Genomic DNA, 15,588 nt, shown 5'->3' on the forward strand with positions numbered 1-15,588 from the left:
GCAGGAAGCTCGTGTGTTCAGCGCTGTGACTGCTCACTCTGCATCTGTCGGAGGCGGAGCTCGTTTTTTTCCGTCTACCTGTAGCATCCGCCATGAGATCTGAGCCCACAGAGAACCAGCACCCGACACCTTCAGCTCATCGTTTACAGTAATGCAGCGTCGGCTCATCAGCTTCTCTCTGTTCAAACCTCAAATAAGTTTCAAACCATCTCTTTCTGTAGCAACACGACCCTGAAGCTGTGTCATGCTATCCGGCGACTTTGAGCGATTTTTTTGGAGCTACTTTTGATATTGAAAAGAGTTGGCAACACTGTGCGCGCCACCAGCCAAGCACCGCGTGTCGGATATAGACATTTTAGGAACCACAACAGAGCCAAAATGGAGACTCGTCATGGAGTCAAGCCCAGAATGAATGTTAAACTGCTGCTCGGAGTCTTTATAAAGTGATAATATGTCAATTTAGTGGGTGCAGCTTGTTGTACTGCCCCCAAGTGAGCAAAGAAAACATTTAATTCTTCTTCTTACATCGAGAGATCAAGATTTGAAGGCTAGCATCCCTGCAGCACTTCAGTACCTCAAAGATAATGTAGATAAAATAGATTAAAGAGCTTATTTTCTACTCTGGACTCTATGCTAAGCTAGGCTAGCCACATCCCGACAGACGGAAGATCGTCTCGTGTCGCTGTGGGGAAAAAGAAAGCCGATCAGATCGTTCGCTGAGAGGCTGAGCGGTTCCTCCCGGTCCAGGGGAGCTGCGAGGGTGAAATGAAGATGACGAATGAATAAATAAATTACCATCATAAGGTTTTTATGGTCAATATCGTGCAGCTGTAGTTTGGATAAACGAGCCTGCTGTCTAATGTGAGTGTGAGGTGAGGGAATAACAGCCCTCAGCAGCTGCTTCAAAGACCTATCCAGACACTTCTTTTTGCAGTCTGGCTGAGACACACACACACACACACACACACACACACACACACTCTGAGTGTAGATCAGCCCTCAGTCACGGCCCTGTGCTGCAGGGAGGCTGGAGTGATGGAAGCAATAGTTAAGCCATTAAGGCAAACAATTGGCTCAAATTGAGAGCGAGAGAGAGAAGAGAAGAGGAAGAAGAAGGGGAAAAGAGGGAGGGAGATGGAGAGGCCATGGCAGGAGTGGATCCACTCAACGACTTAATCCGAGCCCCAGGACACTCTCCTGCTGAGCCTCACGCTCTGGCGCAAACATCTACACACACACACGTTTAAAGCTCTGTCTGCTTGCAATAACACCTTGTCAGTCTCGGCCACGGGGGCTGACGGGAGAGGCGCTCATTCCTTTGTAGCGGAGGAAGAGTCACCTACTTCCAGCCACCTCGAGGGGGGGGGGAGACCGAGCACGCAAATCTGTAAGCGCTCGTACGCCTTATGGCTGCCCGTGTGAAGCTATTCATTGTCTTAGCGGGCGGGAGTGAACGGCGGGGAAGGGGAACACAGGGCGGACAGTGTCCCCGAGAAGGGGAGGCGCTCCTCTGACACCGGCCATTGTATCGTCTCCCCCGTGGACTCGCTCGGTCCCTGCAGGCCTCGCACAAACAGCCAACAATGAGGGATTGTGTCCAGCTATTCTTTCTCTTTCTGCTCTCTGGCTTTCACACACACACATCAGCTCTGTATGTGTGTGTGTGTGTCAGAGGGCGAAGGGATGATGTGCTCCAGTCTGAACCCAGCGACCGAAGAAGCTCGTCCGACACCGCCGTCTTGCCGTTTATGTGCCTAAACATCAGCCGGTGATAGGGGCCGTAACTCCTCGCCGCTGCCGCCGCCACCCTTCCCTCTCCTTCCTCCCTTCTTCCCCCTCCTCCTCGTCCTCACCCTCGGGGCTTCCTCAGCGCCGAGGCCCCCGCGATTTATCGGACAGCTTAGCGAGGAGCGGCCGCTGCCCCGAGGACTGTTAGCGCCGGTTTGGCTCGTTGACTCCTTCTCCGGTTCTGGCGTTTTTATTTGACATGTCCTTTAAGTCCTTTAAAGAATTGGGCGTTTCTGCTGAGCGCCTTGGCTCATTCTGCAAGAGATGGATGGCCCGCGTTCAAAGGTCTGGATGGTTTTTTTTTTCCCTCCCTCCCTCGTCTCTCACCATATCTCTCTCTTTTTCCTCCCTCCCTCCTTCCTTCCCCTCGTTCTGTCCCTCTTGCTGAGCTTTATAGTGTGGTATTAGTGTTGTCAGCTAACCAAGCTCAGGATTTGGCTTTGCTTTGTTTTTTTGCCTCTTAAGATAATGCTCTTTCTCTTTCCTGCCGAGAAGCACAAAAGGGAAAGTGGAGCAATAAAACGGCGCGGCCATTGACTTTGGTTTCATTAAATTGGTTTTCAGCCATCTTAGGCCTTGATGGCGGTGATGTGTGTGTGTGTGTGTGTGTGTGTGTGTGTGTGTGTGTGTGTGTTCGTGTTGCCGCTCGCTCATGATTGTCCTCAGCCACACTCCGCCTCGTGCTGGCTCGGCTGCCGTCCTCATCTCCGTAGGGCCTCGCCGCAGAAAGCCTTCCGCTCGCCTTTTATTCGCTCCGTCGTAGCTCCAGTTAGCATTCGTCACACGTTGACGGACGAGTGTGTTCCGCGAAGATAAGTGTTGTAGCTCTGCGGTGGAAAGGCGGGGGTGAAAAGCGCTTCACCTCCATTTCCATATGCATTCCAGATGTGGAAATCTAACCAGACCCGATCGGCGTGTAAGCATCTGTGTCCTGTTAAGGGCGGCCCGGAAGAGCTCGCTGCACCGGTTCTGTAGCCCCAATCCCCTCACACACACACACACACACACACACACACACACACACACACACACACAGCCTCACATTAACATGCTGCATGCCGCTCAGCCGGCGCTCACTCATGCATCATGCTGACGTGCAACAAACAAGCACACGTGCAGCGTTCAGGACCGGACGACTCGTGGTAACAAGTAAAGCGACAAAAAACACAAAGACACACCGGAATAAAACCTGCGTCCGGCCCGGTCCGACAGTGTGGATTTACTGAACAGATCCATCGCTGCATCTTTACGGCCAAACATCCACAGTGAGGGTCAGTTTACCGATGTGTCGGGTCAGGCTATATAAAAATTGCGAGCTTCAGGGGCCATCAGGCCGTAAAAAACCTGCACTGAAAGCCGTCTGACTGTGTTGTAAGAATCCGCCGAGGCACCCTGGAGAATTTTATTAGCGTGGCTCGCTGGGTTTGTGTCCCTTTGATGGTCTGAAGGCTGTTTTTTTTTTTTTTTTTTTCTGTGTTGGAAACGAGGAGTTTCTTGTGCTCTTTTCTGAACCGTATCACTTTTCGATTAGATACACGAGTCCCGTCTTAAGAGAAATTAGGAGCGGGGGGGAGGGGAAGTGATTTTTTTGATTTGGTTCGAATTACCCGTGATTGTCTGTGAGTTAATAGTGTGTTCAAACAAGATTTTAACTTCAGTCTCATGAATACTGCTTCACAGAGGAGGTGGTGACACGCTCTAACTGACTCTCTCCAGGGAAAACCACGTCTCTAAATTTGGTGATTTTAAATTTTCACATGGGAATTGAAGGAAAAAGAGTTCAGTTACTTTGAAATCTATTGACAAATGCATCATCTCGAAAACGATGGCGATGCTTTCTCCGTCAGAAACTTTTCCTCGAAGCACGCGGCGCCAGATAACGAATATTGTTCTCATCGTTCTGTCTTCTGTCTCCTCAACAGTAACGGCACGGCCGGGAAGATGAACGGGGCGCTGGAGCATTCGGACCAGCCGGACCCGGACGCCATCAAGATGTTCGTGGGCCAGATCCCGCGCTCCTGGTCAGAGAAGGAGCTGAAGGAGCTGTTCGAGCCGTACGGAGCCGTTTACCAGATCAACATACTCCGAGACCGCAGCCAGAACCCTCCACAGAGCAAAGGTCCGACAGCACCGCACCACACGTTTAATGATCGCAGCTCACTGTTGTCTTTTGTCCTTCACCTTCATCTTTCCTCACAACTTCTTCTTTACTTCCTTCTTTCCCTTCTTTTTGCCGTCTTCTTTCACGCTTTCTTCCCCTCCTCTTGTATCCTCTATTATTCTCTTTACTTCCTCTGTTTTGTTTGTCCTTTACTTCATTCTTTCCTCCCCCATTTTCTTTTCCCTTGTTCTTTCAGCCTTTCTTCTTCCCTCCAATATTTCTTTTTCCGTCTGCTCTTTGTTCAATAATTATTTCCCCACTTTGTTCCCCCTGCCTTCCCTTTTTTTTCCTCCGTGCTCTCCTTAATTTATTTGCGTATTCTTTCTTTCCTTTCTGTTTCCATAATTCCTTCCTCATGTACCTCCTTCATTCCATCTTTCATTCCTCCTTCTTTCTCTTTCCCTCCTTTCATCTGAGAAATATGAAATTCTTCTGCTCTATTAACTCAGGACTCAAACAAGATATTTCTCCACTATGTTGTCGCTTCCGTAAATAAAGACTGTAAATGAACACAGACACACAAAATGACAGTTGTGCAGACGTACCAGAGACGACACACTCCCGTGAATCCAGATCGCGTTGCGTACGTACGCTTCTGCACACATCAGTCGGCGGCTGAGGGGCCGTCCCACGTCGTTGATGGCGGCAGAAATGATATATGTGCAAAATTACACGAGCAAACACACATTTCGTGCACCATCGCAAGACAAAGACTCTCCCAGCCAGACTTGCGCAGTCAATTGTGCGAAGCGGCATGATTTGCAGCTATTTTCTCCCATTCCTTTTCTTCTTCCTTTTGATGAATTCGTCAAGTGTGAGAGCAAACAATAGAGACAGCAGCAACGAACGGGCAGACAATAGCGCTGCCATATTAACAGGCATCAACCGGAGTGGGGGCTGATGACACTCCTGATGAGACATGGAGAGTGGGAGGAAAGTAAAGAGAGAGGGAGGGAGAGAAAAGGGAAAAAGGAGGGGAGACGTGGCACTTCCATCCGACTGTAAAGCAAATTTCAAGAGAAGTTTTCAAAGTAGCAGAATGTGAATCAGCGGGAATGAGGCGAATAAAAAGGAAGTAAACACGCGTCTGCAGGGGAAAATGCAATCGAATTAGAGGGTTTATCGGGTTTTGGTGCGAGATGATCTTCATCGTACGTGTCTGGAAACGCGCTGATGTTTAAGTGTAGCAGTGAAATCTACATAGCGAGACCTCGTGTTCGACAAAACGCGTTTAAATGCTGCTTGTTTCCTCTGTCAGATGTGTTTTTTTTTGGGGGAGGAGAGGAAATATATTTGCTGTGTGGATGTGTGTGACAGTGTGAAAAGGAACAACATCTTCCCACAGTTGCTGTCGGATGCACTCGGCCAGGATCGACGTTCCTGGTGAACATCTTGCGGTTTTGCCACGGATCCAAATGGACGGCTGGGTTTTTGTTTTTTTTGTGATTTTAATAATTGCGCCAGTGAAACACATCGCTTGTTAAGAGCTTATCTTACGAGATGAAGCTCTCTGTCAAAATTAAGGCCAAAATTATATGAAAAAAACCGTCACGGGTCAGTTAGGGCCTGTTGACATCAATCATGTAACATTAGATGAGTTACATCACTTACATAGCTGTTATAATGTCAGTTTCAAGACTAAACAAAGTTATTTTGACCCCAAAATGTCGTCTTGTCCAAAACCCAACCAAGAACGATTGGCGCCAAAACCTAACCGAGTCGTTTTGTTGCCTAAACCCTAACGAAGTAGTTCTAGTGTCTAAACCCAACCGAGTAGTTTGGGCGTTGAAAGCTAATAAGTAGTTTTGGTGCCTAAACCGAACAAGTAGCTTAGTTGTCTAAACCTAACTGAGTAGTTTTGTTGTCTAAACCCAACCAAAACCTATTTCACAGCATTAATATCAGTCTAAAAGTCATAATACACTGTATCATAATATGGGAAGGGTATGTAAGTTATCGCTCACTTAAGGAAACAGCCCCAAACTGACCCTAGAGGGGTAATTAGAGCGTCACAGTGTGAAGTTGAAGCCGCTGACCAAGCTGCCGTGTGTGTTGTGTTGTGTTGTGACTGAGTGTTGAACGCAGCAGCTGTGTTTTCTCCGCTGTGGGCAGGACGGGTGGTCAAACGGGGCCCGAGGCAAATCTTTGTTGTGTTCCCCCCCCCACGGGTTAATCCAGCTGCGCGTGGAAAATGTGTCCTGATGCTTCCTGATACAAATTTGTTCATCAGGTGGAACTGAGTCTCCCTACAAAACAGATTATCTGTACATGGATGTAATCTTTGGAGTCTTGCACTCCTCAAACGACTGTAGAAGCTTCTTGGAGCGATCCGGAGATTCAGATGTCTCACGTTATAAATGACGACATGCTGTTAAGATCATGTTTTTGATATCGAATTGAATATCCAGTGGCTAAAAAGGTGACGGTGTCCTTCACCTCCCTGCGCCCACAGACTCCAGCTCGGTCTGCGTTCTGTTTTTAGTTTTTTCTCTCTCTCTCCGTCTCTGTGTGTGTTTCCTTTTCTTTCCGGCGTCCTCTCGTTCTGCCTGAGTCATATGAGCTTACGAAAGCCCGAAGACAGCAATTCTGCCAAGACCCAAATCAACTCATTTCTGCACACCAACACACTTGTCATGCGCTTTGTGTTTGTGTGTTCTTAGCCTTGAGATGACTCCTTCTCTCTCTCTCTCTCTCTCCCTCCTCCTCCTCCTTTTTCTTTTTCTCCTCGTCTCCTCTCTGCTGATTTTTAAGGAGGGGGAAAAAAAACCTAAAAGGGCCAGCGTCCCTCCGTCTGTCCTTCAGCTCCCGCAAATCTCCTGATTCATCTTCACTACCCTTGAAATGAGTTGTTTTTATGGTTGATGAGTCAAGACTATCACTCACCAGCACTTCTACATGGGTTTAAAAAACACACAGCCTCTGTGCTATTACTTTTTGTTTTTTTCTGCTCTGAATGGCAATCTCCCTCGATATACGCCTCATTTTTTTTTTTTTGCCGTCTCTCTTCCTGTGCTGCGAGGTGGAGTGTTTTAAGAGGAAATGTAGCATTTGATTGGGCTCTTACTGGCCTTGTTATTCGCAGGCTTTGAGCACGCTTGTTGTTTTCTCATAGTTAAGTAAGCCGTCTGGCCTCATCTGCACCCGCTCGGCTCGGAGGAGCTGCAGCAGCCCCCTCGCCGGCTTCGCTGTTGCGCCTGAGCCGACGGTAATTTCACCGGTGTCAGGGAAACTGTGGCCCCTCTCTTCCCCTCAGGGTGTTTATTTTAAATTAGCGACGGTGTTGTTTGAAAAAAGATCTCAGCCATTTGGGGCAAATGAGCCCACACCGATGCCCCGGTGGCGACCCAGAGGCTCTTTTTTTTTTTTTTTTTTTCCCTTTTTTTTTTGGTAAACTAGCAGTTTGGATTTAAATGAGTTTGTTAGTCCCACTGAGACGAAGCAGAAAGTTCAGCGGCTGCAGCTACAAGCCTTTCACAACTCCCAACAACTTCTCTGTATTTTTTTTATTTATTTTTTTTCTTCGGCTGGGTTTTTTTTTTGTTTTTTGTTTTGGATCCTCATTAGCCGACACTTGTGCAACTGCAAAAAGTCCCAGAAAAAAAGAACATCGACAACAAAAAGACGAAAACAGCACAACACGGTGAATATTAATCGACAGCAGGAGAAGATTTGGTGGTTGACGAGATGACTTCCAAAATGAAATGTTCAACTCGTACATTTGTGGCGGATATAAGGGCCTGACACACATTTTTAGTTGAGACTGAGCCTCGTTAAATCCAGATTCGTTAGTCGGTTTGTCGATGTTGTTTGCACGAGTTGAATCAGATGCGGTTTCTCCGCCGAGCCTAAACTAAACGCACTGTAACAATGTGTCGATTTCAGGTTGTCACAGCGGACGGATAAAACAGTTAGTCATCGTATCAAACCTGTGTGATCGGCCTGAAATCTGCCCTGAGAGGAGGGAAACCAGGCACATCTGCCTGAGCAGATCAACACGGTAGATGCGTCTCGTTCGCAGGACAGAAGATTGAAAGTGTCAGAGAAACACGGACCATCAAAAACAAACAGCACATTTTTGATTTTCCTCCAACTGAACACTGTGAAAACTCAGAATAACAATGTACTCCTAAAATCTGCGTCTGTATACGCAGATGACTTTACACTCCTCATTCTCCTTTTTTGGAGGTTTTGATGCAGAGAAGCTTGTTTTTTTCATGTTTTACCATGAATGTTGGTGACACGTCTCTGCTTCCAACAATCACGTCGCAGCACAACGAAGGCGTTCATACATCACAACACTTGATAAGCTTGTAAAATAAACGCACCGCCCGTTCTGTAGGACCCGAAGTCAAACCTCAGAGTGGTCAGGTCCAGTTCAGTCTCAGGTTGGAGTCTCCTCGTCTGTTTTCTGGCGTGATTCACATCTTTACATCAGCTTAGTTCATCTCTCTGCTGATGATGCTCCTGCAGCCATCTAAACACATCTATTGTCTTTCCATTTCACTTCACCAGCTGTTTCACCAGTTTGTTGTAAAACATTGTTTAAAAAAAAAAAAAAAAACGGCAATCAGACTTTCGGCAGACATTAGAGAGCGCCGGCTACGAATAAATTAATGATTAATTACAGGAAGTAGAAGATAAAGACCCAAAGACTTAATGCTCGCTCTGAGCTACGACTGGAATTCTGCACGTCAAACCAAAAAAAAAAAAAAACCTGGATATCTGTGGATCAGCGTAATCCCCCCTCTGTTTTATTATTGTCATCATCTGGGGTCTGGAGTGCCGTCTGAGAGGCTTCTTCTCCAGCCTGACAAGACTAACATTCCTCGAGCAAACACGAGTGATTCACTCTGAATAGTTCTTGGAACAAAAAGAGAAATAAGAAAAAAAAAATCCACGTTGCATGTAATTCAAGCCCGTTTGGGTGCGTTAAAGCCAAAAGTTACCAAACTGAACGTCAGATTGGTTTCTCTTGTGCCGCCTTTGTGCGTCATGCAGGATCCATTTTGCAGTTTGACCCAGGTGTGTGCATTCAGGCTGTGTGTGTGTGATGTTGTTGTTTTATTCTGGCGAGGACGGTCTGGGGAATATCGTGGCACTACTGTTGGTTTAATGTGTTCGGAGTTAATAACCAGATGAGTGGATGAGCAGTGGGGAGGAGGAGGAGGAGGAGGAGGAGGAGGAGGAGGAGGAGGGCGAGCCGGTGAGAAATGGAGCAATTTGGCATTTTGTTGCTGAAAGAGAGATAGAGATGGAGGGAGAGATAAAGAGGGAATGAGACAAAGAGAGCCAGAGGGGTAAACAGAAAATGGTCCTTTCGCTAAAACACAACCTTAAGCGCCATGACGGGTTTTGTTGCAGTGTGTCTTGTGTTTGTGTGTTTTGGCAGGGGACGCACTATGTCATTTATCTTAATGATACAGCCTGCCCACATGAAACACACACACTTACATCCACAAGCACACACACACACACACATACGCAGAATAAGTTTAATGTCTTCATTAACGGGGGGGTGGAGGGTTTGTATCCTATGTAAGAGTCCCCGGCGCCTGGAAATCATTCAAAACATTAAAAAATAACAACGTGAATCGAAAGAGAAATGAACTGTGTGCAATTCGCTCTGAGCGGGGAGGAGAAAAAAATAAATAAGTGTTGTTAAGGACGTCGGGACGAATGTATAGACGGGAGATTAGCGTCTGATAAATTCACGTTGTCCGTCCAACCAGCAAATAACACAGGAACGAGATTTCTCTCGGCTCTGACACAGGTATTTAACTGCATCGCAGAGGAAGGAGATGAGGCTGTTACAGAGCGATGGAGTCTGCAGAGGGTGGATGGATGTTGGTTGTTTTCCAACATCATGATCATGACGACGTCGGGCCCCTAAACGAAACATCGTCGTCATTTTAACCCAAACCAGGATGTTTCCCTGAACCTGACCGAGCTGTGTTTGTGCCTAAACCTCACCAGCATCGTCGCGTCATTCAAACCTGATAAAACAGGAACTGTGACTAATCATTTAGTTTGGAGGACAGTGAAGGTTTGTCAGTTTTGCCAGAATTATCCAACTATGAAGCAACGATTGTATTTGTATGTGAGATTAAGTTGGTCATTTCTTCCTGGAGAAAACTGAACCCTGAGGATCGTTAACGGCTCCTGTTCATGCAGGAAACAAGATGAATTTGTGATTATTTTGCAGCAAATGTATCTTAAAATAATGTGCAATTTAAATAGAAATTGCATTATTTCTTTGAAAGTCCCAGTCAGACATTTTCTTTTCGCCAAAAAAAGCCAATAATCTGAGACGTATTCCATTTTTTTTTATTTTTTTTTCCCTGCTCTCTGTCGCTGATTACTGCAAAATCACAAACAACCTACAGCCGAGACGAAGACGAACGAGGAGGCCACCTGAAGAAAAACACATCAAACCCTCAACACCAGAGGAAGGAGGCGACACGCTGCCACCCACGCGGCTTGATTGGCGGCTGATCTCTGGGGAAGCAGCCAACAAGTGTTTAGCGGCAGAGACAGAAACCAAAAAAAAAAAAGATGCTGCAACATTTCACTCCGTCATACGAACAACCTGGAAAACAAAACGCCCCGATCAGAACCGAGAGCCGATCCTGTCCTCCATACGTGTTTGACCTGGATACCTGAAACAGTTTCAACATCAGCATTTCTTCTTAAATCGCAAAAAACCACAAAATCCAATAAATAATACATTTTGGGGGAATGATTTCAAGCCTGCAGATAAACACATGCCGGCTCCAGATTACAGCATCTGATTTTCAATCACTGCTCAGATCACAAAACCTCCCCTCCGCCCGGGAACGCTCTGGCGCCGGAGTTCGATGGGGGACCCCGCGACCGAACCCGGGCCCTGACGGCGAGCCGACCCAGCGTCCTCTCGCTCAGCTGTGGCAACGCAGAGCGAACGTTTCTCTCACCCATCCAACACAATTATCTGCTCTAATGGATTCAGTCGAGACGGGGGCCGACCTGAGACGGAGAACTGATTTATTTCATTCTTTCCTAAAGCAGAGCGGCCAATTATATCGCCTTAACTAGACGTTAGCTTTCTTAGCCGGCTACCGAGGCCCAATTAGAGAGCAGCTGCAGGTGGATTTTAATGGGAGAGTGTGTGTGTGTGTGTGTGTGTGTGTGTCTTTTTCCCTCTCTGTGTTTATACTTTTGCATGCCTCAGCGACAGAGTTTCTCGGTTATGAGAGGAGTTGCAGAGCTGGATTTTTTTTTTTCTTCCCCTCTCCGCGAGCACCTCGGGGTCGGCCAGAAAGCCGCTTTGATTTCCGGGGGAAAAAAAAAAAACAGAAAAGTGCTCTTGTTGTCTTTGCAGCGAGGGAGGATTTGGAGGAGGAGGAGGAGGGCGGGGTGGGGATGGAGGGGGGTGACATTGGTGCTTTTCCACCAAAAGTAACCGGTGGATTGTGTAGATTTGTGAAGTGCTGCGAGCTGGACCAATTCCTGCGCTGACAGGATTAGAACATCAGCCAAATGCCCGTCAGAAACGCGGCATTGTTTGAAGCCATCCACTCATCCGCTCCCTATTTTTATTTTTATTTTTTTTTCCTCCATCTGACAATCTGTTCTTTATTGCGCTGTCAAATTCAGAATGTGTTCGCTGTCATTTCTTTTTCCCTGCTGTCACTCAGCGGCTCTTTGACACACATAAATTACACACATTAAGGGGCATTTTTTTTTTTTTTGCTGCTGCACACACAGCGAAGAAGGAACAGAGAGATGACAAGGAGGAGGAAGAGGGTGGGGGAGGTGGCGGAAGAAATACAAGAAATAGAGCGGTTGGAGATACGTATCCCGAGCCACCCGGAGGCCTGTGCGAGCGGTAATTGCAGCGGAGTGTAGTTAATGTGGGTCAGTGGTTGAGTGGTACCCCAGGGGTCAGAAGAAGTGTGGAGGGGAAGGGGAACCGGAGTGATGGAGGGAGGAAAGAGGAAGTCGCTATGAGAGCTGCTGCCACCCTCGGGGGGTGAAAAGGGCTCAGGGTGAAGCGCTCTGATGCACCCCCACCCGTCTCTTTATCCCCCCGCTTGTTAATAAACCATACCTCCATTCTGCTGCTGGAGTGCATTACCCCTGTCGCTCTCCCTCCACCTCCACCTCCACCTCCACCCGCCTCTTTCAGCCTGCGCTGATTGAATCCCAAACATTTGTGCTTTGAATGGAGCAGCAGGTCCGAGCCTGGAGGTTTGGACCCGCACGGTAAATCTGATCAGGACAGGAACGACAGAAATAAAATACTCTGGTGTAGCTCGACCAGCGTCTGCAGTGTGAGTGTGCATTGTTTAGTTTTAAGGCGTCACACACCAGAAGTTTTAAAGTCGTTACACTTCCAGGGTCGATTAGACGTCCCTACTGCCGCTGGTCGCTTCAACTTGAAAGTTGTGCTGAAACACACAGATTCAGTTTGGACCATGTGAGTCTCAGAAGAAGACGTCGACACATGAGTTCATTATTAAAGTGTGTTGCCTGAGTCCATGTGGTCCAGTTCAGCCCAGACTACATTTCTGAGGTTATCTCCTGAGCCCTCGTGCGCAATCTAAAGGTCATCGCACGCCAATGTTCACTCACAAGGAAAAAAAAACCTTGAGAAAACTTGAAAAACAAAGGTAGGATTGTGAAGAAGCTGCTGCAGAATCAACTGCGCCGACACATCCGGAAGGAAAGTAGGACAAAACAAGCAGAAAACGCTCATTATCCTTTGAAATCAGGCTCCAATATGTCAAGAAAATCCGTTTCTGGTCGTATCACAATGCCCACAGACTCCTCATTATCCAATATTTTGCGTAGATCATTTCCAACTTCCGCAGCCTCTAATTTCTCTAGATGGAGGTTTATTTTCCTCGCTGCTGTTTTGCAGCCGGACCTCCTCATTGCAACCATCCTGGGTTTTTTTTCTGGCCAATTAGTGAAAGTGCGCGCTGTCTGCAGTCGGCTGAATACGAGACGTTAATGCACACACTTGAGAAAATGCAAACTCAGGGCTGAGATGAAGCTTCAACCTGCATCGTTTTCAGGAAACCCAGACGTTTGTGGAAGCAGTTTGCAGAGCTGTCAGTCTGCAGCGTTACATCTTCCTGTCAGGATCATTTGGTTTTGATGCTGAGAGACGTCTGTGTGCTCGGGGCGTCAAAGCTGATGTTCAAGTTTTTTTTTACTGTCGCTGTAAAACTTAGACAACAAAACCTAAAAATCCTGAAAGTCCTGGAACATGGGACGCTCGGCGGTGAGAGCCGGGCTAATGAAAGTCTTTATAAGTCGATAAGCTGCTGCTTGAACGTGTTCTGTGGCCGGGGAGACTCGGATGTTCTGTTTTAAAACTGCAGTAATGAAAAAAAAAAGGGACTTAATTAAATGTTCAAAGAGTAAAAACTGCAGAGCAGGTTGTTTCCTCTGAGGTCTGATCGGCAGCGTCAGACGTGAACAACATGTTCTGAGACACAAATTGTCCTGAAACGCCGACACGCGGGTGGAAAACACGGCGGTCCAGTCCTGCTCAGCTTCCTGCGCCTGCAGCAGCGAGGCCGGGGTCGACCCGTTGTGGGGGGGGGGGGGATGTGTTGACAGAACCGCTGAGCCACGGGTCCTCACTCAGTCAAAGGCCCCCTTCAGCAGCCATAAAGCATTTATGAACAGGCATCTCCCTCCCCTGCTCTCTATTCCACTCACAGCAGCTCTTCTTCTTCTTCTTCTTCTTCTTCTTCTTCTTCCTCTTCTTCTTCTTCTTCTTCTTCCCCCAAGTCCTCGCCATCCGTCTCACTCTCACACACATCAGTGCCTAATAGATTTTGTCTTCCCCCCCGTGTTTTTTTTCGCATTGAGTTTGTGCTCGTGCGTCTTCCTTCCTGTGTGGTTTTTTTTTTTTGGAGCGTCCCTCTTCAACAGCACAAGCGGCGAGTTCGTCCCCGCTCTGAGCCCTCGTCAGCCTTCAGGTAAATGTTTGTGCTGCGAGGAGGAAAAAAAGAGTAGAAGAAGAAGAAGACGACGTGCACACACAAATTGACGGAAAGAGCTTATTAATGCTCGTCTGCGGCACTTTTTTTTTTTTTCCCACCTCTCGTTCAAGGTTGCCGTGCAGGTATGTGGCTGCGTAAATGTGCCGACATGCACTTAGAATAATACGCCGCGCTCTTATTGGCTTTTTCTGCAGCGTTGTGTGTGTGTGTGTGTGTGTGTGAGAGCCGCGAGTGTGCAGACTCTTAAACAGGTGGAACTGGAGCACTGCAGGGAACGCATGTGTGTGTGTGTGTGTGTGTGTGAGGTCCACTCCACTGCTCTTTGATCCTCGTCTTGACAGCCCACCACCTGGGACGATCCGTCACACCGCCGCGTGGGCTCCCGGGGCCCCGGCTACACCGCGGGAATCACAACACACAGCGGGCTAACGCAGCGCTAACAGCCGACCCCTCCCCCCCCTCCCTCTGCACATTATACACTGTCAGAATCGCTAATGCTAACACCAAAAGCTAACCCCTCCCGTATACAGATATGCAGAGGAAAAAGACGAAAAAAAAAAAAGAAAAAGATGCCACCAGAATCATAATTCACCGCGCGCGGCGGCTAGCAGCTAGCCCCTCAAACAGCGCTATTGGAATTGCTAATCGCACACGAGGGGCCGCAGCTCGAGCGCAGGTGCAATTGGAATTATAATGGAATTATAATGTACGATACCGAGGCGATGCTGAAGAGCTCCCCCTCGTACGCACACGGCATTCAGTCTGCAGCGAGGAAGGCGGGAGGGATAATGAACTCTGTCGGCGCTTCAGGTGGACGTCGTGACAGTTCGTCTCTTACACACAGCCGGTCAGATGACTCACTTAAAGGGACAGTGCACCTTTTTCTTTGTATGATGCCGTCATTACCTGACGTCACGGCTACATGTAACATCTTGCTTGTCTAAATCATTAATGAAGTTTAAAGCTACTTTGCTGCTGTTCTGCGAGTTTGAAGCCTAAATACACGTGTGCAGCTCGTTCTGTTCAGGTTAAACGACCTTTAGTTGCCTCTGACTTTCTTCTCCATCACTTCTAAACGTCAGTATGGAGACCTCGCAGCAGGAGATACAGACGTTTTAAAAGAAATATAACTTGAAATCACCGACATGCAGATTCAGCACAGGATAACATCATCACAGGAGCTCTGTGTCTGCAGGTAACAGTGGTCCCGTGTGAAAAGGCCTCAGGAGAGTCTTTAGACCCTCTGCTACACCTGCGCAGGTGTTCACTGTTGGTGCTTGACTAGATTTAATCTCAGGACTCAGTTTTGTTTAACTCAAAGAATGAATGTTTTCAGTTAGCTGAGCTCTGTTCAGTCCTGCCAGCGCGCAACTCGTACGGAAGCCCGGATTTGAAGTTTTATCTGGTTTTAAGAACTTTTGAGCATCATTTGTATTCGGCCATGTGAAATATAAAAATCCAGTCGGCAGATTAAATGTCTCCTCTGCAAACCACAGATGTGTTAAGCTGTTATATTTCTTCATCTTGCAGCTTCCTTGGGTTCAGTTTTTCTGTTTTGTGTGACACTTACGCGTCTGAACGTCTCTTTCAGAATAGTTTCGAAGTACTCCAGGTGTTTTTTTTTCTTGAGTTTTTATACGTTTG

At 47.4% G+C, this 15,588-nt stretch overlaps 1 protein-coding gene across 24 annotated transcripts in view; it reads left to right on the forward strand.

Annotated features, from left to right (window-relative positions):
- celf2 (cugbp, Elav-like family member 2) overlaps positions 1 to 15,588 on the forward strand; it is a 201,959-nt gene that overhangs the window by 114,247 nt on the left and 72,124 nt on the right. For 23 of the 24 annotated variants that reach the window (XM_037121495.1, XM_037121497.1, XM_037121500.1 and 20 more), the window contains one exon: positions 3,711 to 3,907. In XM_037121495.1, the coding sequence (XP_036977390.1) occupies positions 3,711 to 3,907 (197 nt within the window). Of the gene's footprint in view, positions 1 to 3,377; positions 3,528 to 3,710; positions 3,908 to 15,588 lie in introns of those variants that run through there. The other variant, XM_037121508.1, reaches the window with a different exon arrangement.

Source organism: Acanthopagrus latus, chromosome 14, assembly GCF_904848185.1.
Source record: "Acanthopagrus latus isolate v.2019 chromosome 14, fAcaLat1.1, whole genome shotgun sequence".
NCBI lineage: Eukaryota > Metazoa > Chordata > Actinopteri > Spariformes > Sparidae > Acanthopagrus > Acanthopagrus latus.